This window comes from Rosa rugosa, chromosome 3 (genome assembly GCF_958449725.1).
Source record: "Rosa rugosa chromosome 3, drRosRugo1.1, whole genome shotgun sequence".
NCBI lineage: Eukaryota > Viridiplantae > Streptophyta > Magnoliopsida > Rosales > Rosaceae > Rosa > Rosa rugosa.
Window position 1 is genome coordinate 42,747,485 of NC_084822.1, and position 23,084 is coordinate 42,770,568.

General features: G+C 39.6%; 4 protein-coding genes across 9 annotated transcripts; 1 reads left to right on the top strand and 3 right to left on the bottom strand.

The window, feature by feature from the left end:
• The first annotated feature begins 1,446 nt into the window (after window positions 1–1,446).
• Window positions 1,447–5,799, top strand: LOC133741073 (1-aminocyclopropane-1-carboxylate oxidase homolog 4-like). 3 transcript variants are annotated; one of them, XM_062169007.1, is made up of 5 exons: window positions 1,447–2,008; window positions 2,101–2,240; window positions 2,332–4,691; window positions 4,788–5,109; window positions 5,444–5,799. In XM_062169007.1, the coding sequence occupies exons 3-5, from the start codon at window positions 4,030–4,032 to the stop codon at window positions 5,648–5,650; spliced, it is 1,191 nt and encodes a 396-aa protein (XP_062024991.1). In that variant the 5' UTR covers window positions 1,447–2,008; window positions 2,101–2,240; window positions 2,332–4,029; the 3' UTR covers window positions 5,651–5,799. The 3 variants fall into 3 exon arrangements, with proteins under 3 accessions (XP_062024991.1, XP_062024993.1, XP_062024994.1); XM_062169009.1 differs by lacking the exon at window positions 2,101–2,240 and having other exon boundaries at window positions 2,332–3,066; window positions 3,217–4,691; XM_062169010.1 differs by lacking the exon at window positions 2,101–2,240 and having other exon boundaries at window positions 2,332–2,890; window positions 3,003–4,691.
• LOC133737763 (1-aminocyclopropane-1-carboxylate oxidase homolog 5-like) lies at window positions 1,776–3,192 on the bottom strand. The gene is made up of 3 exons (XM_062165259.1): window positions 2,831–3,192; window positions 2,679–2,689; window positions 1,776–1,993 (listed from the first exon to the last, which is right to left on the bottom strand). The coding sequence occupies exons 1-3, from the start codon at window positions 3,190–3,192 to the stop codon at window positions 1,776–1,778; spliced, it is 591 nt and encodes a 196-aa protein (XP_062021243.1).
• Window positions 5,800–7,413: 1,614 nt separating the features above from the next.
• On the bottom strand, window positions 7,414–11,280 carry LOC133741071 (pentatricopeptide repeat-containing protein At1g06143). 4 transcript variants are annotated; one of them, XM_062169005.1, is made up of 4 exons: window positions 9,242–11,280; window positions 8,799–9,077; window positions 7,986–8,226; window positions 7,414–7,782 (listed from the first exon to the last, which is right to left on the bottom strand). In XM_062169005.1, exon 1 carries the CDS (start codon window positions 11,204–11,206, stop codon window positions 9,440–9,442), a length of 1,767 nt encoding a protein of 588 aa, XP_062024989.1. In that variant the 5' UTR covers window positions 11,207–11,280; the 3' UTR covers window positions 7,414–7,782; window positions 7,986–8,226; window positions 8,799–9,077; window positions 9,242–9,439. The 4 variants fall into 4 exon arrangements, with proteins under 4 accessions (XP_062024989.1, XP_062024987.1, XP_062024988.1 ...); XM_062169003.1 differs by having other exon boundaries at window positions 7,986–8,258; XM_062169004.1 differs by having other exon boundaries at window positions 7,986–8,258; window positions 9,235–11,280.
• A 9,514-nt stretch (window positions 11,281–20,794) lies between these two features.
• On the bottom strand, window positions 20,795–22,365 carry LOC133738451 (1-aminocyclopropane-1-carboxylate oxidase homolog 1-like). Its single transcript, XM_062166002.1, has 2 exons — window positions 21,804–22,365; window positions 20,795–21,593 (listed from the first exon to the last, which is right to left on the bottom strand). Exons 1-2 carry the CDS (start codon window positions 22,313–22,315, stop codon window positions 21,014–21,016), a joined length of 1,092 nt encoding a protein of 363 aa, XP_062021986.1. The 5' UTR covers window positions 22,316–22,365; the 3' UTR covers window positions 20,795–21,013.
• Between the last annotated feature and the right edge of the window lie 719 nt (window positions 22,366–23,084).

A 23,084-nucleotide genomic window follows, 5' to 3' on the forward strand; every position in this document is an offset into this window, starting at 1 on the left:
TTTGTGTTTATTAGGTTTTTCGAAGTAAATATACAAAAATGAAATCTTATGGAGGAAAGATGCGCAAATAAAGAAAGGGCTTTTGACCAAATACCCAAATTTGATTTAATAAAAAAATAATAATAATAAAAAAACCCAAATTTAGCTTGACAAATACCAATTTACTTCACTAACAGATTTGTGTGCCCACTTACCCCCAATTAATGGTAAAAAGACACTTGGGTGGTTGGGTGCTCAATAGTCAATCAAAAGAAAGTAAATCCCCTTTACTAGAACGTGCCTCACGCGCGAGAAAGAAGAGGAAAGTGTGAGCTCGATCTCTCCCGGCCGAACGCCGGCGGTGCTCTTGCCGCTGCGCTCCGGTCCGGGAGAGGATGTTGGTTTGGGAGTTCAGTGGGGCTAAGGAGTTGAAGGGCGGTCCAAGGTGGGAGGAGGCTGTTTCGATCTGGGTTCGATCTGGGTTTGGGATTGGACGGGGGTCTGCAGGTGTGATTCCGTGTTGTTTCTGGGGCAGTTGGAGTGGCTCTGGGACACGGATGGCCGGCGGCGAACCGTGAAGGCTCTGCGGCAACTGGGGGCTGGGGGACGGTCGCTGAGATCTCGATCTGGTCGGTTCTGGATCGGGTTTCGGGCACCAATCGGGTTGAAGAAGGGCCTGCACAGTGTCGTGGTGATGTGGCGGCTCAGGGTTGCTGCGCGGCGGAGTCGTGCTACTTGGGGGCGGTCTGGTGCCGGCGGTTGCAGATCGATGCTTGCTTGGTGGGCTTCTGCTTTGGGCCTTTGGGAGAGATGGTGGATGGGCCGGGCTTCGCTGTTTGGCTTTGCTGCTGTTTTTTATTTTATGCTTGTTTGTTTGTTCCTTTTTCAGTTGTTGCTTTGTCGGTAATAACCTCCAACCGTGTTCCGGTAGGAGGCAGTGGCCTGTGTGCCAGTGGCCTGTGTGCCAGTCTTTGCACCTTGTGTGCCTACTTTGCTCTAGGTAGGCGGCGAGTTCCTTGCACTTGCAAATGGTCGCTGCCTCTTAGTAGCAGAGGGAATTTAAGTGTCACTGGATGTAGTGTCCGGTGGCATCATAATGGGAAAGCTGTGCATATGGTAGTTATGCTTTGCTGCAGTCGGGTTGCAGATCAAGTTATCTTTCCGTTGTGTCACCGCTGCGTTAATGCAGTTAAAGCAAATAGAGTCGCCAGTAGTGCGCTCTTTGCTAGTTGGTGCTTTGTTGAGTACAAGCATTTAGTAGAAAATCAGGATAGTAGTTCAGGATGTTCTACTTACTGTAATCAGGAGTTTAGGCTCAATGTCCCCCCATTGTATTCGACAGTTTCTTTAATTAAGGCTATCAAGGCTTGAGGGCTGCCGCACCGCCATTTTCTCAAAAAAAAAAAAAAAAATGGTAAAAAGACACTTACAGGAAAATTTACCAATTTCCACTACAACTCTCTCTGTCTCATTACTCTCATACTCTACCACGATGACTATGGTCATCTCTCTCTCTCTGAAGCCCCCTCCTCCCCTCTCTCACCGGCGGTGGCGTCGTCGTCTTTGCTTCACCGGGAGTTAAAGGTGAGTTGGTTGAAGGTAGCGGCGGCGGTGGTGGTGGGTTCCGGCTATCTCGGCGTCGCCAATATCGATCTCAAGAGCGGTGACCTCGTGAATTGCTGGATCGAATTTGACGGGTCGAGTCAGGTCTTCTTATCCGTTTCATATTCGAATCCCAAACCCAGAGATCCGATTCTCTCCTTCCCTCTCGATCTTGATCTACAACATCAACGACTTCATGTATGTCGGATTGTCGGGTTGACCCAAGGAAACACATAAATCCACAGCGTTGAGTGGTGGAGCTTCAGCTCGTCTTTCGATTCAACTCCCTCAACCGGGTCAGTAGCACCGCCGCGTCTGACGATTAATCTGATGAATCCAACCACCAACTCGGTCAAATCTCCACCGCTTTCTTTGGCTCCAACTGGGTCCGATTCAGCTTCTAGTACTAGTACTGCACAGAAGAACAGTAAGTCTTATTCTTTCCATAACCAACTTTGCAAGCAAGGTCCATGAACTGTTGCTAAAAGCTATTCATAAAATAATGTGTCTACTATCCAGAGAAAGTGAGGGAGAGGCATCGTTGAGGTGATATATAGTTCTTCGTTTGTGGCGATGCAGAGAGTGGTGGTGTGATCTGGTGACACATAAATACGAACAAATTAAAAGCTCAGGATATATATGATCATGATGATGATGATGTGAGACAGTAGTACTACTACTACTAACACCAGATTATTATACCCAGGTTTACAATCTATGATAGATTTTATTTTTATTTTTGTTTTTCAGGATGTGTTGAAGCAAATATTTAAGAACAGAGAAGTACCTGCATAAGGTCACCTAGATTTGCTACAAATGCTCCATCCACTGGCGGCACGTCAACCCATTGATCCTTATGGAGAACTTGGAGCCCTCCAATCTCGTCTTGCAGGACTAAGGTAAGAAATGAGGGATCTGAGTGTTTGATTGTGCCTAGAGTCAGTTCAGGCTCGGGGAAATTGGATAATAGTGGCATGACAATGAGAAAGCTTTCAAGCACCCCATGCGTGCTAGGTGATCCTTGCTAAGCCCTAATGCTTCCAATGGTAATTCGGATAGCACATTTTGAAGTTCAATTAAGTTTTTAATATACTCACTTATTTCACGTCTGCAACAAACCAAATGATGAATTGTGAAAAACTCGATACATAGAAAAAAGGATATATACTACAAAGGCTCTTTTTTTTTTTGAGAATGATTCAAGGCTCTAGTATAGCATAGGCTGTGGAGCAATAGAAATACGCAATACCTGCACACTCGAGGCAATGCTTCAAAGTCCCATTTATCATCTACGGCTCTGCAAGATAAGGTGTCTCTCCAATCTGCTGCTGATTTTGCACGCAATTTCAGATCTCCACTGCAATAAAAGTTGACTGAATTCTTGAAGTCACGAGAGTACAAATCCATCTTGTCTTCTGCAGGCTGCTCGTGAAATCTACAAATACCTTCAAGCATCTCCTCCATAACAGCAAGTGGAACTCCATGGTAAACCATCTGAAAGAACCTCCATGTTTCACATGCATCTTTAATTGCCTTCACCATTCCTTCCCGAGCGTGATCATTGCCAATGCCTCTTGAGATCAACAATTGGGATTTGAAGTTTGACACCATTTTCTGGTGCTGTGTTCTTTACAGTCTCCAGTGGGTGGATGAAGGTTATGGGAATCTTGGCCCGCCGGAGTCTGAGAGCCCTTTGACACCGATTTTTAGGTCATCAAAGGCATACGGTTCTTTTTCTTTTTCTACCATGTAGTCTGCATCTGACATCTTAACTTTGTTGGGGGATGGTTAGCCAAGATGTTTTGGCTGGATCTACTTGGCTGCCATCTTAACATACGGTACAATGTATGTTAGAATCTGAGGGAGAAAACTTGAAAAACCTACTGCGTATTTTATATGGAAAGGAGAAAGAGCAATATGCAGATAAACCAAGCACTTTGATCATGTCTTACATATATATTCAATGCAAGCATGCAAACAATAGCCTGGAAATTTGACAGCAGATAAGTTGCGTGTTTATGTTTATAGTTTGATTTCTAAATTTCAGAAGAAAATACTTTTAAATACTAGCATATTGGCATGCAGTGAACTAATACCGAAACTGTTAAAGCATCCCTTCTATTTCCAGGTTATACCGAAACTGTCATGAATTTTAAACCTGAGACCATGCAGCAGTGCTAGCGCTGCAACAGATCTTGGGGAGAGATTCCCAACTTGACCAACAGCCATAGCACCTCTCAACCCACCCTGAGCATCTCGGAAAACGACACACTCAACACTCACTACCTATACCAGAAATGTTGTCGATCGTTAAAAAAGAAAAGTAAGTGTAGATAGGACCGGCCGACAGGGGGGAGTTGGTATAGAAGGACGTTATTGTATTTTGCCCTGGCCCGGCTGGCCACCCACCTTTGTAATCAAGTCATCTTTATCTTAGTCTTTGTCCGAATGTGTCAATTATTGATTGACAGTCAATATAGATTTAATAATCTTGGCCGACTACACCTATATATGAGGCAGCTACTCTCATCTTCAACTTGCAAACTTGTTCTTGGTTTACAATCTAAACACCAAAACATGGCAGCAGTTGTGGATTGTGATCAGCGTGAGAAGGAGCTGAAAGCATTCGACGAAAGCAAAGCTGGCGTCAAAGGAATTGCAGACGCTGGGGTGACCAAGCTCCCAAGCATGTTCATACACCCTCCGGAGAATCTACTAAACTCGGCATTTCCAGAAGATGATGAGCAACATCAGAAAATTCGCAACCTTCAAGTTCCGGTGATTGATCTCAGCGGTTTTGATAACAGCGAGAGGCGAAAAGAAATCGTCAATGACATAAACAAAGCAGCTGAGTCATGGGGCTTCTTTCAGTTGGTGAACCATGGAATTCCGCTTAATGTTATGGAGGGGATCCAGAAAAGTATCCGAGGGTTTCATGAGCTGCCCCAGGAGGAGAAGGTGAAGTGGTACTCGCGTGATTTTACGCAGAAGGTTAACTTCTTCAGCAATGGAGATTTGAAGGTGTCGACGCCAGCTGACTGGAGGGATACCTTGTCATGCAAGGTCCTGGAAGACCCAGAAAGCTTTGAAGCAATACCGCAAGTGTGCAGGTGATGTTCCGCTACTGTACTCACTAAATTTGTTTACTCGATCGAGCATTACGTTTATTTATTTCTAGTAAATAAGACATTGACATCATTTTGCAGACGAGAAGTTAGTGAGTATATGAAACACATCGATGGAGTGCAAGAGAAGTTATCCGAGTTATTTTCAGAAGCTTTAGGTCTCAATAGTGATTATCTTGCAAGCACAGGGTGCTTCAAATCGAGGTCACTGGCGTGCCACTATTTCCCGATTTGCCCTGAACCGCATTTGACTATGGGCGGAACCAAGCATTCGGACCTCTCGTTTCTTACCTTGCTCCTTCAAGACAGTGTTGGCGGCCTACAAGTTTTTCATCAAAATGTTTGGATTGATGTTCCCCCAGTGAAGGGAGCTTTGCTAGCAAATATTGCTGACATGATGCAGGTGGTGTAGCAGTGTTTGCTTAATGAAATTTTAATCATATATTGCTACTCATAATTAGGGTCATAGCTAGACATGCTTTTGATCATCATCACTATGACTAATTTGCAACAAGTTGTTGCATGCTCATGAAGTCATTATGGTAAATTATCGCTAGCCATACTTTTAATTTATATATCTTTTTTTTTTTCATTTGGCAGTGGAGAGCACCATAGCCTTTAATTACTAATTAGTTCAATAAAACTATAAATTTAGTCCCACCATTAGGGTCGTATATTCTGATTTTGTTGTGGTACATGTAGCGTTATTCTTATTTATTTTGCTTTGATTTGTGTAGATCATTACAAATGGCAAGTTCAAGAGCGTGGAGCATAGAGTTTTGATGAAACCAACCGTCGAGCCTCGTATCTCAATTGCATGTTTTTTGGGTACGGATGACCTCCAAAAACCATACGGGCCGATAAAAGAACTTATATCGGAAAACAATCCACCGATTTATAGCGAAGTCAAATTCGGTGAATACATGAAAAAGTATAAACTATAAGTTACATGAAAGGCCAATGGTGAACTTTGCATTCCATCAATTTATATATTGTACTGAGTCCATGTTGGTGTGCGACAATTATATCGAAACTTGAAAGTGATATATGGACGTATTGATTATGTGGCCATACCTATGTTTAATTTCAACTCTTGTGTACTAGCGGAACTCTCTTTTTCTAAAGTTGAGTGTATGATCTGTTGAATATTTCATTTAACTGAATAATAACAGTTGTTTTGAATCAACCCAAAGGGACGTAAATATATTCATCTCAAGCCAGAGTGGCCGTAACATATCATTCCGTTGTCATCTCAAGTAGTGACAGACAAGAAGGTGTGGTAGTACCCACGGTGGTATATAGGCAGTAGGTCCACTCATTAGACCATCATATTACATAGAAAAATAGCGTGAATCCTCATTTGGTACTACTCCAAAGACACTAGAGACCCCTAGATTGCACAAGTGCTTAGTTCCCTAAAAACAAGTAGGGAAATTTATTGAAAATATAAATAACTAATACTTAGTTAAATAGCAGCCCAAGGCCCAAAAGATGGAGCTGAAAGCCATAAACTAGAATCTGGGGTTTCAGTGATAAGAACTAGACTCCGATCTAGATCCTCAATTTAACAATACAAAGACACAAGACTATAGTCCCCCATAGTTATCTATATTGATCATGTGCTGTAATTTGGATTACAGCTCGTTACTAATAACAAGTTCAAGAATGTGGAGCACGTATGGCTACACCACTTTTGAGGCCTCAAATATCAGTAGCAACATTTTTCACTCCTAGTGCTATGCCAAACGCAAGCCATATGGGTCAATCAAGGAGCTTCTACCTAAGAACAATCCACCTATTTACAGGGACAACGAGCATACTACCTATTATAGAGTTATCAGTAGCTCTGCCTTTCCTCGTTTCAAACTACTGCATTGACACATCTCTATTTGCTAGCTAGCCATTCACCATCAGGAAGAAGAAGTGGGTTAATCTCTAATAAATAATGTGGATGACAAGGAAAACATTGGTAACTATTAAGTTACCATCCGGCCTGCAGATACAATTACGATTTTCAAAGACAATTTGATAGAACTTGGCATCAGTAACCAAACTGGACAGACACTGAATAAAATGAAATGACACATGACGCATATTGAAATTCGACCAACACACAAAAGACAGGACAATATTTAGACACTTCAACAACCAGTTTTAAAGAGAGATGCCAATACCTCCGGGGTGACCAGGATTCCCAGAATCTTCATCCACCCACCAGAGACTGTAAAGTACACAACACCAGAAAATGGTGTCAAACTTCAGATCCCAGTCATTGATCTCAAAGGCATCGGGAATGATCAGTCTAGAGGAAATGGTCAATGCACTTAAAGATGCATGTGAAACATGGGGTTTCTTTCAAATAGTTAACCATGGAGTTCCACTTGCTGCTATGGAGGAGATGCTTGATAGTATTCGTAGATTCCATGAGCAGGCCCCAGAAGACAAGATGGAGCTGTACTCTCGTGACTTTAAGAAGCAGGTCAACTTTAATGGCAGTGGAGATCCGAAATTGTGTGCAAAATCAGGAGCAGATTGGAGAGACACTATTCTGCAGAGCCGTCGATGATAATTGGGACTTTGGGGCACTGCCACAAGTGTGCAGGTACTTTATTTTACCTCTAGAACCCATACTATTAACTAAGCCTTTGTAGTTATATATGTAGTTATATATATATATATATATTTAATTTGAGTTTTGAACATAGTGTTGCAGATGTGAAATGAGTGAGTATATCAAAAACTTGATAGAACTTCAGAAAGTGCTACCCGAATTACTATTAGAAAGCCTTGGGGCTTAGCAAAGATCACCAGGCACACATGGGGTGCTTGAAATCTTTCTCATTGTCATGCCACTATTATCCAACTTTCCCTGAGCCCGATTTGACTCTAGGAACAATCAAACATTCAGACCCCTCATTTCTTACCTTAGTTCTGCAAGACGAGATTGGGGGCCTCCAAGTCTTCCATAAAGATCAATGGGTTGATGTGCCACCAGTGAATGGAGCTTTTGTAGCAAATCTTGGTGACTTATGCAGGTACTGAGCTCTGTTCTTACATGTTTTGTCTTCAATACATCCTGAGAAACAAACACAAAAACAAAAAGGTTATAGATCTCCGATATATTATGATTAATCTCATATACCAGGCTATAATACTCAGATGTTAATGGTTTAAGTTGACTGTTACTACTGTATTACTTCTAAATTTTTTTTCTGGTGCTTGTAAACAGCTAGTTACTAATAACAAGTTCAAGAGTGTGCAACATAGAGTGCTCGCTACCTCACTTGTCAAGCCACAGATATCAGTTGTGTCTTTCTTCGTTCCCGTGGATAGTGACAAACGTGTCAAGCCATATGGACCTATAAAGGAGCTTCTATCTGAGTTCAATCCGCCAATATACAGGGACACCCTCTACGGAGAATATACCAGGTATTACAGAGTTAATGTTCAACATGGTAGCTCTGCACTGCCTAACTTCAGACTGCACTGAGGCCATGCTAGTGACTGTCCTGTGGAAAATCTGGTGGTTTTGAATTGTCAAAACCAGATGTCCTACAATGCAGTTCATCAGGGGGTAAAATATTTCTGTTTATATCAACATGTCATTACTCCCTCAATGTTAGTTTGGACAGTATTTTTAGCTCATCCTCGGCTTTTCTAATAAAATGCAGTTTCAAAAAGTATTTTATTATTTTATAAAGTTAATACCTTTTGTTTGTTTAGGAGGATCTAGAGTAAAAAAAAAAAAAAAAGGAGGATCTAGAGTAAACATGTCCCGGAGAAAGATAAGCCCACAAAATACAAGAGATGTTTGTACATATGACAGATGTTTTCTAACTATGACAAATTCCTTCTCATCTTTCAAGTTATAAAAGTCAGAGAGTTCCATTGAAATAAAACTCAGATGATAGTGATGAACAAAAATGATTGGCATTTATAAGTTCCTCAATCATTTTTCACTTCAGCTTATTGTGATGGAAAATAAAATTTCTGAAATAATTTCATTTGACAAAGATCACATCAGAAGGTAAACACATATGTATATGAACTATTGCAAAAGAATTCAATAGACCAGATTTTCTATGTACTCACCTATATTGGAGCCATGCAATCCAATCCCCGAAGCATGGATTAGCATGTAGTCTAGTAAAGTGAGGTCCAAGAATGAAGGTGTAGAATTACTAAATGAATATGAGCTGTGGCCACTACCCCAAGGCATAAAACAAGCATTTTCTGCCGGATGTCAACACAACCAGCCACCCTGACCTAATTCATGATGAGCCCACCCATGGGATTTCTTGCTTATGTTTCTCAAACCATATTTCATCTGAAACTTGTGTCATAAAGCATTACAACTGTACTGTATTCAACCTGCCAACATCCACTATGTTTGTCAGGGATCACTTTTATGTGGCCTCACCATTCAATGGTTAGGAAAGAAGAAGCGGCAGAATAAATTGGGCACAAAATAACCCCCCACCCAAAAAATATATACATAAATAAATAAAAATCTGAGAATATACATTACCAATTACCATGTGCTCTCTCATGGGGTGTAGCCAAGACTTATGTCTCTAGTATGGCTCTGAGGATCAGCATTCAACCTGAAGCCTTCTCCTAGTTTCTTAGTACTGCAAATAAGTGACTTTCATGCGTGCATACTACTTTCTTCACTTTCCAACCCATCAGTCATTACTATCTGGATGGCAATTTCACACTTAAATACTGGAGTTCTACAAGTCAGAGCCAAGTTCAGGAAGATAAACATCAAGCTTCAGCTGCCCATATAATTCCGCAAGAAACAAGTAAATTTCACCAGAAGCTGCATGAGATTTGTCAGATGCTGAAAACGTATGGATTTTTCTTTCAATTTCAATCCAACTGGACCCAGGAGATGTTTTTTCTACTCCCAGTTGCTTCATAATTGCTCGTACGTCTGCAACTTCTCCCCATCGATTGACTTCGGCATACATGTTAACTATAAGGTTGTAATGCCCACTATTTTCTGGCTCCAATACCATCAATTCATTGACTGAAACTTTAGCAATCTCCAGATTTCTATGAAGTTTACATCCACCCAACAAGGCACCCCAGATAACAAAGTTTGGTTTTAGTTTCATGCTTCTTATCAACTCTAACGCATCTTCGAGCAAGCCAGCTCTGCTTAATAGATCCACCATGCATCCATAGTGTTCAACTCCAGGAGAGATGGAATAATCTTGGGTCATGCTTAAAAATCTCCTACGGCCTTCTTCAACAAGCCCGGCATGAGTGCAGGCACTTAAAACACTTATAAAAGTAATCCCATTTGGCTTGATCTTCTCTCTCTCCATCTTGCTAAACATTGCTAGTGCTTTTTTGGCATATCCATGAGCTGCAAGCCCTTCAATCACTGAATTCCAACAGAACAAGTTCTTATCCGTCAAGTTAAAGAAAACAACAAGAGCCCTGTCCAATGTGCCACATTTCGCATACATATCAATCAACGCAGACCCAATATAAACATCAAGATCAAACCCATTCTGCGTTACATAAAAGTGAATCCCTTTCCCCAAGTCTAGAGCTCCGAGATGAGCACAAGCCGAAATAACAGTCGACATGGTCACCGCATCAGGACTGACCCCATTCAACCTCATATCATTAAACACTGCTAATGCTTCTCCAAATTTCCTGTTCTGAGAATAACAATTGATCATAGCTGTCCACGAGATCAAATCCCTGGTTGGCATTTGATTAAACAACAACTCTGCAGACTCCACATCACCAAGTCTCGCATAGCCGTCGATCATAGTATTCCAAGTAGCCGAATTAGCTATACACCTTTCCATCATCACATCAAACAATGTCCTCGCCGACCTCATATCCCCTACACGAGCATGAGAAGAAACCATTGTAGTCCAAGCAAAACCATCTCTCTCAGGCATTTCATCGAACACCTTCTGCGCTTCACCAATTCGTCCCAGCTTCGAATACAAATCAATCAAAGCAGTCTGCACAAACACATGTGAATCAAACCCACTTTTCCAAACACAGCCATGTACAGCTTCTCCAAAACCCATCACAGAAACCGAGGCACAAGCCTTGATCAAAGACGGAAACGTATAGCTGGTAGGGAAGACCCCGTTCCGCAACATATTGACGTAACAGCCTAAACCCTGAAACGGGTGTCCGCAGTGAACAAAGGCTTTGATCATTGCGTTGTAGACGAAGACGTTTGGGTTTTGGATGTGGGAAAAGGCTAAAGCTGCGTGGTCTAGGCGGGAAAGAGAGGAACAGGCGGTGATGAGTTGGTTGGTAAAGAAGGAGTCTTGGATTGTATTGGTCTTCATCATTGAAGCACATATCTGTTCTAGCTCTGTTTGAGTACGACATTGCTTGATCCTATCAACTATGGAAGGTGGGTTCTCCGAGACCGAGAGGGTTTTGGGTGGTTGAAGATGATGAGGTTTTGGGGTTGGGAAACAGTTGGTTGAATAATATCTCACGCGATTCAAAATCATTGCCCAAGACGCAAGTAACCAAACTCAAAAGTTGTGACACAACTTGGGAGAAAAGACCAAAGAACACGACCGAAGTAAAAGTGAGGGAGACTTATAGAAGAAAATTATGCCAAGTTTTTTTTTTTCCTTTCTTATGTGCATATATCGATAGATATTGACGTGTCACACATACCCAACCGAAAAAAAAAAAACCATGCACTCACATTTCTGCATCGTCGAACTCCTTCAGCACCTCCTCCATAACATGTAAAACCATAGTTACATGCTCACAACATATGCACAACAATCATAAAAGGATTAAGGTTTACCTTCAGCAATAACAGACATGGATTCCATCTTATGCAACTGCTTAACTCGATCACTGAATGTGGTCTTCTGTTACTTACCAACTTGCTTCTCAATGGACAGAACTTATGCAATAGTCGTGGTAGTAATCAGGGACCAATTCATCTGTATATATATATGAGACTTAAACCTCAAGAAGCTTCCCATTAAAGCATTCCTTGTCGGTTTAGGTTTCACTATTAGATTCCTAATGTATCACAACTTATAGCCTTTCTTGTCGACTAAGCAATGGATTACTATCCTTAATGAATTGATACACTACTTCATTAAGTCACTAGTATTGATTTACTGTTTATATCCATGTTAAACTAGGATTGATATTAAGCTAATCATCAATTACTTTATGATGATATGTGTTATGTCCATATTTGATCTTACAATCTCCCCCTTGGACTCACACATATCATGCTCGATGATTTGCACCAGAGAACATCAAAACCTACTTAACTTACTGAAGTGCGCGCCAGATAACAAACTCAAATCGAAAATCCATTCCAACATGGTCAGATCACAGTTACTTATGCAGAGCAAGAAACAGTATACATTTTAACAAAAATGCAGAGTTTCAAAACCACTAACACAAGCTTCTGCAATCCACATATGTTCAACCAGAAGTGATATAATATATGTTAATGTGTATCAACAAGTAAACATATATTAGGTCCTACTTTATGTTTCTAAAACCAGAAACTCAAGCAAATTCACTGAACACTGATGGCTTAAAAATATTGCTTGAACCTTAACATCATGCTTCACATGATTTAAGCCATCTGATAGCAAGTATAACTTTAAACACAAAATCGATAATTTTCAGAACATTCAACAAAAACTGCAGCAATAACCAGAATCTGAAAATACCTCAAAATTTATTAATAATAAAATTTGTCATTACAAATAAGTTGTGATAAATAAAGTCAAAAGATCACAACTAAAAAATACAAGAACTCAAAAACTTTAAAAATTTAAATTGCTCCAACTGGATTAACTCTATACTGAACCTAAGCATCTAGATTAGCTAAAACTCCAATGCTGGCTGTATGTTTCTGGAATGCTGCTACTGACAAGGCCTTGGTGAAGGGGTCTGCTAGCTGCGAATTCGTGTCAATGCTCAAAACAGCTATCTCACCATGCTTAACCCTTTCTCTAACACTGTAATACTTTAAATCAATGTGTTTAGAATTATTTGACATTTTACTGTTCTTACTGAAGAAAACAGCTGCTTCATTATCACAATAAATCACAAGTGTGCCTGCCACAATGTGACTTAACACTTTGGTCTGCATCAAGAAATTCCTGATCCAAAGTCCTTCACACACAGTTTCATATACTGCAATAAATTCAGCTTGCATGGTGGAGGTTGAAACTAGTGTTTGCTTCATGGTTTTCCAAGCAACTGCACCTCCTGCTAGCATGTACACATATCCACAAGTTGACTTCTTGGAGTCTGGATAGTTCCCTGCGAAATCAGAATCTGAAAATCCAACGAGTTTCAGATCCTCCACTTGCCTATAAACTAGCATGTGATTCTTTGTTTTCTGCAGGTACCTCAACACTTTCTTCCCAGCTACCCAATGTTCATGGCCTGGATTAGACTGGAATCTCGATAAAATCCCTACTGCAAAAGACAAGTCTGGCCTAGTGCAGACTTGTGCATACATGAGACTTCCTACAAGTCTAGCATAAGGCTTTGACTCCATATTTTCTTTCTCAACATCACTTTTGGAACTTTGCTTCTTGGTTAGTTTATCACCCTTGGACATGGGGACTTCTCCAGCTGCACACTTCTCCATACCAAATCTCTTCAAAACTTTGGTGATATAATTCTGTTGAGACAAACCAAGTAGTCTCTGTGCTCTATCTCTTTTAATCTCAATGCCTAGTACATAGGATGCTTCTCCTAAGTCTTTCATGTCAAAATTCTTTGACAGAAAGCTCTTGGTGTCTTTAAGCAGTTTAAAATTACTGCTAGCCAAAAGTATATCATCGACATAGAGTACTAGGAAAATAAAATTGTTTCCAATTGTCTTCAAGTAAACACACTCATCAACAAGATTCTCTGTAAATCCAAAAGTAGAAATCACAGAATCAAATTTCTTGTACCACTGTCTAGAAGCTTGTTTAAGGCCATAAATTGCTTTTCTTAACCTGCATACTAAGTTTTCACTTCCAGCTTGCACAAAACCTTCTGGCTGCTTCATATAAATTACTTCATCTAGTTCACCATTCAAAAAGGCTGTCTTAACATCCATTTGGTGTAGCTCCATATCAAAGTGAGCCACTAAAGCCATGATTATCCTAAACGAGTCTTTTGTAGAAACTGGAGAAAAAGTCTCAGTAAAATCAATGCCCTCCTTCTGTGTAAAACCCTTGGCAACTAATCTTGCTTTATGTCTCTCTACATTGCCATTTGCATCTCTTTTGGTTTTGAAAACCCATTTACAACCTATAGGTTTCTGATTAGGGTCAGGTTCAACTAATTCCCAAACTGCATTTTGGCTCATGGAATCAATTTCTGCTTCCATTGCTAGCTGCCATTGGTGAGATTCATTACTTTCAATAGCCTGGTTAAATGTAGTTGGATCATTGTCCTCTGCACAGTCCATTTCAATTTCTGCTTCTTGCAGATAAACAATGTAGTCACTATCTTCCCCCCCATAAGTTGGTTTTCTTGCTCTCTGTGATCTTCTAGGCTGAGGGTTGACAGAGACTTGATCAGTTACAGGGTCAGTTACTTGACCAGTGACAGTTACTTGGTTAGTTACTTGACCAGTGACATGGTTAGTTACTTGTCCAGCGACAGTTTCTTGGTCAGTGACTTGACCAGTGACAGGTACTTGACCAGTTACATGGTCAGTTACATGACCAGGTACAGTTACGTGGTCAGTTACATGGTCAGTGACATGACCAGTTACACGACCGGTTACTTGATCAGGGACAGTTACGTGGTCAGTTACTCGACCAGTGACTCGATCAGTTACATCTTGTTCTAAAGGCAATACAACACTTATATTCTCATCCGACACAATTTCCTCAAAATCTGAGGTTAAATCCTCAAGGTTTGTATTGTGAACTTTTTCACTTAGAAACTTTACTTGATGTGTTTCAAAAATTCTAGGTGAATGATGAGCAGAATATAATTTATAGCCTTTAGATTTATCTGGATAACCTATAAAATAGCAACTAACTGTCTTAGGATCAAGTTTATTCAAGCTTGGATTATAAATCCTAGCTTCTGCATGACATCCCATAACATGGCAGTGATGAAGACTAGGTTTTCTGCCATACCAAAGCTCAAAAGCAGTATTTTCTATGGCTTTGCTAGGTGTTCTGTTGCAAATATAATTTGCAGTTTTTAAAGCCTCACCCCACAGAAATTTAGGCAAACCTGTTGTACACATCATACATCTAACCATGTTCAAAAGAGTCCTATTCTTTCTCTCTGCAACACCATTCTGTTGTGGGTTATAGGGTGTTGTATATTGAGCTTTAATTCCATTGTCTTGCAAAAACAAGGCAAATGGACCCTTTTGTTGGCCGGATTCAGTGTACTTGCCATAGAACTCACCCCCTCTATCTGATCTTACTGTTTTGATTTTCTTTTCTAGTTGATTTTCTACCTCAGACTTAAAGATTTGAAAAGCTTTCAATGCTTGTGCCTTTTCTGAAAGTAGATAAACATAACTGTATCTAGAAAAATCATCAATGAATGTGATAAAATACACATTCCCACAGATAGTTTGATGCCTAAATGGTCCACATATATCAGTGTGTATGAGTTCTAATAAACTTTGGCTTCTATATGCAGTCTTCTTTCTAGTATTAGTTATTTTTCCCTTAAAGCATTCAACACAATCTGTTAGATCAGAAAAATCAAGTTCATTTAGGATGTTGTTTTTCACCAAAATTTTCAGTCTCTCTTTTGAAACATGGCCGAGTCTTCTATGCCATAAAAATGCAGACTTTTCATTTAGTTTGGTTCTTTTAACACCTGTTAAAGTGCTAGTACTGTTGGTGTTATTTTCAACAAGTAAAATTTCTTGTTGAGCCATTGAACAATTTAACTGTAAATAATCATTCATAATAACACCAGAACCAATTTGAACATAATTTTTAGAAATAAGAATTTCATTACTATCCATAACAAGTCTACAACCAGATTTTACTAAAAGAGAAACTGAAACCAAATTCCTTCTCATGGAAGGTACATAAAAAACATTGTCCAGAACTAATAATTTTCCTAATCCTAAATCGAGCTTTAAGGTTCCAATAGCCTTGACTGCCACTCTCATGCCGTTGCCTACACACAGGTTCACTTCATCACTTTTTGGGATTCTCCTCCTTATGAATCCCTGCAAAGAATTAGTAATATGAATAGGTGAGCCTGAATCTATCCACCAAGACTGTGGTTCAACATTTATAAGATTAATTTCTAAGGAAAAAACTGTATTAGAAAAAATCTTACCCTTTTTGGCTAACCAATTCTTATAGCCAGTGCAGTCCTTTTTCATGTGTCCTACTCTTTTGCAAAAGTAGCACTTGAACCTGAATGGCCTGTTTTCCTTGGCCACTGCAGCTGTTGAACTCTTAGTTATGGCTTTGGTAGGCTTGAGCTTGTTCTGGGGCTTTTTCCTTTTAGGCTTCTCAATGAGGTTAATGGTTGTAGCAGGTTCCTTTTCTTCCTTGATCCTAGATTCCTCATCCACACAGATGGATATAAGTTCATCTAGAGTCCAGTTTCCCTTTTGAGAGTTGTAACTGGTCCTAAGATGACTAAAACTGTTAGGCAAGGAATGTAGTGCATAATGCACTACTTGCTCATCCCTAACCCCCATTAAGAGTTCCCTGAGTCTGCCATTTATATTGATCATCTTCATAATATGCTCTCTAACTCCCCCTGAACCCATGTACTTCAAATCATGAAACTCCTTAGTCAGCCTAGCTGCTTCTGCTTTTTCACTTTCTTTAAACTTAGCACCTATGAGTTCCAGAAAATCTGATGCTAGCTCAGGCTCTTCTATACTTCCCCTGACAGTCTTAGACATAGATGTTCTGATGAGGTTCTTAGCCATTCTATTGGATCTATGCCACTTCTTGTAAAGGTCAGTATCTTTCTTGGTGCTCTTTTCATTTAACTCTTCAGGCTTATTCTCAGTAAAGCAGTAGTCTATGTTCTCATGCATTCCCATATAATTTTCCACAGAGTCTAGCCAAGCTCTATAGTTGGTTCCAGTTAACATCAAGACACTGTTCAAGTTCATGTAAGAGTTACCTAAGGAGCAAAACAAAAATTCGAGTGAGTTCTCAGTTTGTAAAGAAAATATGTTTAAGTTTTCTGTGTTTTATTTAGCTTTAAGTAACCAAAACAAGAACATACAGAAAACCTAAACAACCATACTTGCATTCATGTCAGTCCATAACAAAAACAATATTAAGCATCACTTTTGAGCAGAAACTTAATATCCTGGAGTTCTTTATCAATATGCCATGTTCAATGAAAACAAGTTATCCAAAGAAATTTATCCACATCTTTAGACAGAAGAAAAATTTCTAAGTATCCGTATTTATTTTCATCAAGCATGCATACTGCTGTTTTGTATTCTAAAACCATACTTAACCACTTCTTTGAAAGATAAAACTGAAGCATAGTTTTAAAACACAAAACACAATTTCAGTTTTGTTACTCGATCAGGTACAGTTACTTGGTCAGTTACTTGACCAGTTACACGTACCTGATCAATGTTTTCTGCCAACATCAATGAAGGATGCTTTGTGCATCATAATCACTTATGCCAACAGAAAACCACAAAACATATGAGCTCTTTTACTTTACATTCTATCCAGATTCATCATTGTAAGAAAATTAAGCTCTTGTATCTGTCAACTTTAACGTGTAAACAAAATCTGGGAGATTTCTGTTCTTCATACAATTTTACACAATCACAGATACAATACCATATCATCAATCAATTCAACATGCATATTCAAGCATAACCAAAATTGATTCGATTCCAAGAAACCACAGAACAATCAAGAAATTGTAAATTTCATCCGGTCACCATCTACTCTAGCCTAACGCACGCCGGGAATGCAACTAGGGTTCTTGGGCACAATCAAAACTTAATTATCATGCTATGAATCGAAAACAATTTTCACAGAAAAAACCTGTTTTTGCTTTTTCCCCAATTTGCTGCTAAAAAATCATAGCGGAAGCGTGAATTTTATAATTAACCAGATGCAGCAGTCGACTTAAGTAACTTACCTTGATCAGGTACCTGACCAGTTATTTGGTCAGTTACCTGGTCAGTTACTTACTTGGTCAGGTACCTGATCAGTTACATGACCAGTGACTCGGTCAGTAACCTGATCAGTTACTTGACCCGTAAAGCAAAAAACCCTTAAAAATTTTATGTTCGTTTTGCAAAACCCTAAAACGATTTTTCATATTTGTGAGCCTATGCTCTGATACCAATTGTAAAACCATAGTTACATGCTCACAACATATGCACAACAATCATAAAAGGATTAAGGTTTACCTTCAGCAATAACAGACATGGATTCCATCTTATGCAACTGCTTAACTCGATCACTGAATGTGGTCTTCTGTTACTTACCAACTTGCTTCTCAATGGACAGAACTTATGCAATAGTCGTGGTAGTAATCAGGGACCAATTCATCTGTATATATATATGAGACTTAAACCTCAAGAAGCTTCCCATTAAAGCATTCCTTGTCGGTTTAGGTTTCACTATTAGATTCCTAATGTATCACAACTTATGGCCTTTCTTGTCGACTAAGCAATGGATTACTATCCTTAATGAATTGATACACTACTTCATTAAGTCACTAGTATTGATTTACTGTTTGTATCCATGTTAAACTAGGATTGATATTAAGCTAATCATCAATTACTTTATGATGATATGTGTTATGTCCATATTTGATCTTACATAACAGACATTGGAATTCCATGGTTCATTATCTGAAAGAAGCCCCATGCCTCGGCTGCTTTGCTTATCTCATCGACGATTTCTTTACGCCTCTCCGAGCTCCGATCAAGGCCTTTGAGATCAATGACTGGAACTCGGAGATCATGCATGATCCATGGTGTTCTGCTGCAAATTATCTGGAGGGTGTACAAACATAGCTGGGATCTTCACCGTCCCGGCCGGAGTCTACGATTCCCTTCACGCCAGCTTTCGTTTTGTCGTACTCTTTCACTCTCTTCTCTCCCTCGCTATGATCCACAGCTTCCATCTTGATTCATACAGCGAGTGGCCGGTACAAGTTCAAGATGAAAGTAAGTTTAATATAAACTGTACGTGCGACTCCTCCATTGATCATTGACTAACAGTTAACGTGTGAATTAGACAACAGTTTAATATAAACTGTGTACTATTTTAATACATTTGAATCACGACTTCCAAAAGAAAATTAGAGAAAGTGGCTCGAGTCATGCGGAATCTTGACAAACTATGCTTATATTTTGTCTTTTCTATATATAGCAGGGCTCTATTCGAAATGCAAAGGAAAAACCTTATCCCTCGACAATTTTTTTTTTTGAAGGCTACGGAAGACTAATTCATTGATATAAAATCAAGACGACCTCACTCGGTCAAGCATGAAAGGTACAAACACCCCTCATATTACAATGCAAGCTCATTAGAGTGCTAAAAACTAAAAGGAAATCCAAAAAACTAAAGTTCAAACAATGAAAACTACCCCTCGCTGTCGACAAATGGATGTAACAATTATCTATGAAATGGGGAGCGACATAGGCAATTCTACACAGTGCATTATCGATGCAGTTATACACTTCTACCAATAAACACAACAGAAAAATATAAAGCAAAAGTTTACAAATAGAGTAAAATTTAAGTTCTCGACAAAAATCTAGCTAAAACTAGTTCACACTTGGAGTACTCTCGCTAACAATCCGTTGTTCTGAATGTACATATCCATTTCATCTTCGGCACTAATTCCCTATTTAAATTGCGATATTTGGCACAAGGATGTACATCGATCGATATCATATCTTGTTTTGGCCGAGTAATCGGAAGCTCTATCCTTGAATTTGAATAATCCAGAGCCATGAGAGTCAATTGTAAAGCATTCGATTACCTCCTACCGGCCAGGAAAATGCACAATTTAAAGAAAGTTAAAGAAAACAAGAAAAACCAAATTCTGTAATAGAAACTAGATACTGTCTGAGGTTTCCGGTAACGGGATATGATATATCCTTTCAAATTAAGCTTACAATGAGAAGTAGGCAGAAGATAACCACGTGGTGTGGTGTGTTGGTCGAGCTGCCTAGTCTGAAACCCCCAGGTCTAGAGTTCGAATCTCAGCTCCATCCCGTGGCCAGTAGATTTGAGGGACCTGGGTTAGTTAAAACACCCAATGGTTCGTGCGTCTGCGGTGCAGTGATTAGTCTGGCTATGCTGGGATACACTGCATGAGTGTGTGTGTGTTGGTTCTATTGACGTCTTCCACTAAAAAAAAAAAAAAAAAGTAGGCAGAAGAACAAGGTCATTGTCACCAAGCGTGAATACCGGCCAACTCTCAATGCCTTCAAGGCCAACTGTTCCGTAAATTAGTGTTCCAATTTCCAAAAATTAGGGAAACTTAAAAAACATAAATAAATGAGTAAAAGAATCATGATTTTTCGTCACGCCAAGAGCTTCAAAACGCTATGTCAATTGCCCAAATATGACACTGGAACCAGAAGTTAGGGACGATGGAAGTTTTTCAAGCTTATGATAAGTCTCCAAGCTTGCGAAGAGGGGAGCACTAGGAAGAAGTCAATTGTTTGATTGTCTCGTAAACTAGTCTTCCAGCTTCTCTTAATTGAGAGGAAATGAAAAAGTATGGGGATTGCTGCCCAAAATTTGGCCTGTTTTACGACTACATAATGGCCGAAGTCCTTCAGGAAAATGTGAAAAGCAACTTGGCTATTTTGTTCATTGGCTTCCAGAATGATTCTATATCCCATTTTGGAAGCCAATGAAACAAAAAAAAGTCAGGTTACCTTCAAATCTCATGAACATACATGAAAAAGTCCAGAAATGAAATAATGCAGACGACCTTTTCTATTGAAAGGCCTTGAAGTAAATTTCTTACTCAGTTTTCAATGTGGGATGCCAGAAATGAGTATCCTACTCTTGAACTATATATATATGCACGATGGCCGCTAAAGTAGGAAGCTTAGGAGGTAGAATTATTCCACATTCTCAAATCCTCGCTGCTGTAATAATTCACCTTCTTTGTGAAACCCATTATCTCGCATGAAAATAGCAAAGCTTTTGCTTCATACATGTAAACTCGGAGGTTACAATACACCAATATTTGGCACGAACCAGAGCATTCTCCAAGTTTATGCCAAAGTTAGACAATACATCCATTTATTATCTATTGCCAGACTTTGTTATTGAAATTACATTATTACATGAAAACAGAATTGTACATCACTTCATGAGTCTAAAATGAGGAATTTTAGAGTTTCCATCTTGTCCCTTCTGCCTATAATAGGCTATGTATTCCCCAAAACTGATATTGTTCCTGTAAATTGGGGGATTGACATCTGATACGAGCTCTTTTATTGGCCCGAATGGTTTGAGCTTGTCGTCTGCAGTGAAGAAACATGCAACTGATGTTCGGGGCTCTGCAAGTCGTGTTGCCAAAACTCTGTGCTCCACACTCTTGAACTTGTCATTGCTAGTGATCTGCATCATGTCACCAATATTTGCTACCAAAACTCCCTGCAGTGGAGGAACATTAACCCAAACATTTTGATGAAGCACTTGGAAGCCACCACTACTGTCCTGAAGCAGCAAAGTGAGAAAGAGGATGTCCGAGTGCTTGGTTGCACCTAAAGTCAAATGGGGCTCAGGGCAAACTGGGTAATAATGGCACGATAGTGTTGATGATTTGAAGCACCCTAGGGTTGAAAGGTAGTCACTGCTTAGGCCTAAAGCTTCAGACAATAATTCGGACAGTTTCTCCCGGAGTACAGTCAAGTGCTTACTGTACTCCACAATTTCACATCTGTAAAACAGAAACTAGTGCTTAAATTTGAACTGCTATATATGCAACACTCATCAAATTTGGTTTAGTACGGTAATAGTATATATGATAGTATTTCATTTGTTCAAATTAGAGCATGTAAAATTAATGGTTCAAAAAAGTTTGGCTAGTAAAATAGGAATACAAACCAAGGCACCAATATTTTAGAATTAAGTATTTAAGTTGAGGAACCTGCATACTCGAGGCAGCGCTTGGAAGTTGCTTTCATCTTCTAGGAACTGGCAGTTGCAGGATAACGTGTCCCTCCAATCCGCCGGAGTGGACAACTTCAAATAGCCATTGCTGAAGTAGTTTACCTTTTTTGTAAAATCGCGTGAGTACCATTCCACCTTGGCTTCATGGGGCTGCTCGTGAAAGCGTCGAACACTTTTCAGCACCTCCTCCATAACATCAAGTGGAACTCCATGGTTCACTATCTGAAAGAAGCCCCACGCTTCAGCTGCTTTGCTTATCTGATTGATGACTTCTTTTCGCCTCTCGGGGCTCTGATCAAGGCCTTTGAGATCAATCATTGGAACTCGGAGATCATGATCCATGTTGTTTTGTTGCAAATCCTCTAGAGGGTGTACGAACATTCTTGGGATCTTGGTCACTCCAGAGTCGACAATTCCTTTGACACCAGCTTTGGTTTCGTCAAATTCTTTCACCGTCTTCTCAGCCTCACTACGATCCACAGCTTCCATCTTGATTGATTTAGACGTTGATAATGATTTATATATGATAAGTGAAGTAGAAACTTGTTGTGCGGAAGCGTAACAAACAAGGTATTGATATGAATTCAACAGTAACAAACAAAGCAAAAACACCTAATAAACAAACCACAAAGAACACCAAGTTTTATAGTGGTTCACTCAATCAGTGTGATTGAGCTACATCCACTTTCGGAGCCGGCAAGATATTCCACTATGATCAATTTGGAGAAACATACAATTAGAGTTTATGAACAACTCTCTCTACCCAAATCCCCAATACACCCAAACCTATTAACTCTCTCTTTAGCCAAATAGAGAAGAAGAAGAATTCTTACTTCTCATATACAATACTTAACAACACCAACAACTAAGCTTAAGAAGCTTCAACTATGAAATTGCTAAGTCTCCAAAGAAAGAGGAAAAACTCTCAGAGTATTCAAGGATGGCTTTCAATTTATGTTTCTCCCTTCTGCTTCTCTCTTTTTCTACATTCTTCTGCTGCTGCCGATATGGGAAATATATTACCCACACTCTCTCTCCAGCTCTTTCTTCAAAGCCGGATGCTTTCTACTTTTCTTCTTTTGCATGTTTTCTTTTTGACTTCTCTTTCTCTTTCTCTACTTTCTGCCAACTTCATTGTCTTCATATATATAATTAAAGCTAGCACATGCTTGGGATATATTCCATTCCTTTCGGCTGCCATGTCTTCAAGTGAAGACAACATCAACAATCTCCACCTTGGCTTCACTTGATACAATAA

Excerpts from the sequence above, each read along its gene's own strand:
- LOC133737763 (XM_062165259.1), bottom strand. The coding sequence starts at position 3,192 with ATGGTGTCAAACTTCAAATCCCAATTGTTGATCTCAAGAGGCATTGGC.
- LOC133741071 (XM_062169006.1), bottom strand. The coding sequence starts at position 11,206 with ATGATTTTGAATCGCGTGAGATATTATTCAACCAACTGTTTCCCAACC.
- LOC133738451 (XM_062166002.1), bottom strand. The coding sequence starts at position 22,315 with ATGGAAGCTGTGGATCGTAGTGAGGCTGAGAAGACGGTGAAAGAATTT. Across the intron at positions 21,594-21,803 it reads GCGCTGCCTCGAGTATGCAG|ATGTGAAATTGTGGAGTACA; the intron begins GTTCCTCAACTT and ends TCTGTTTTACAG.
- LOC133741073 (XM_062169007.1), top strand. The coding sequence starts at position 4,030 with ATGTGTCAATTATTGATTGACAGTCAATATAGATTTAATAATCTTGGC. Across the intron at positions 4,692-4,787 it reads GCAATACCGCAAGTGTGCAG|ACGAGAAGTTAGTGAGTATA; the intron begins GTGATGTTCCGC and ends ATCATTTTGCAG. Across the intron at positions 5,110-5,443 it reads ATATTGCTGACATGATGCAG|ATCATTACAAATGGCAAGTT; the intron begins GTGGTGTAGCAG and ends TGATTTGTGTAG.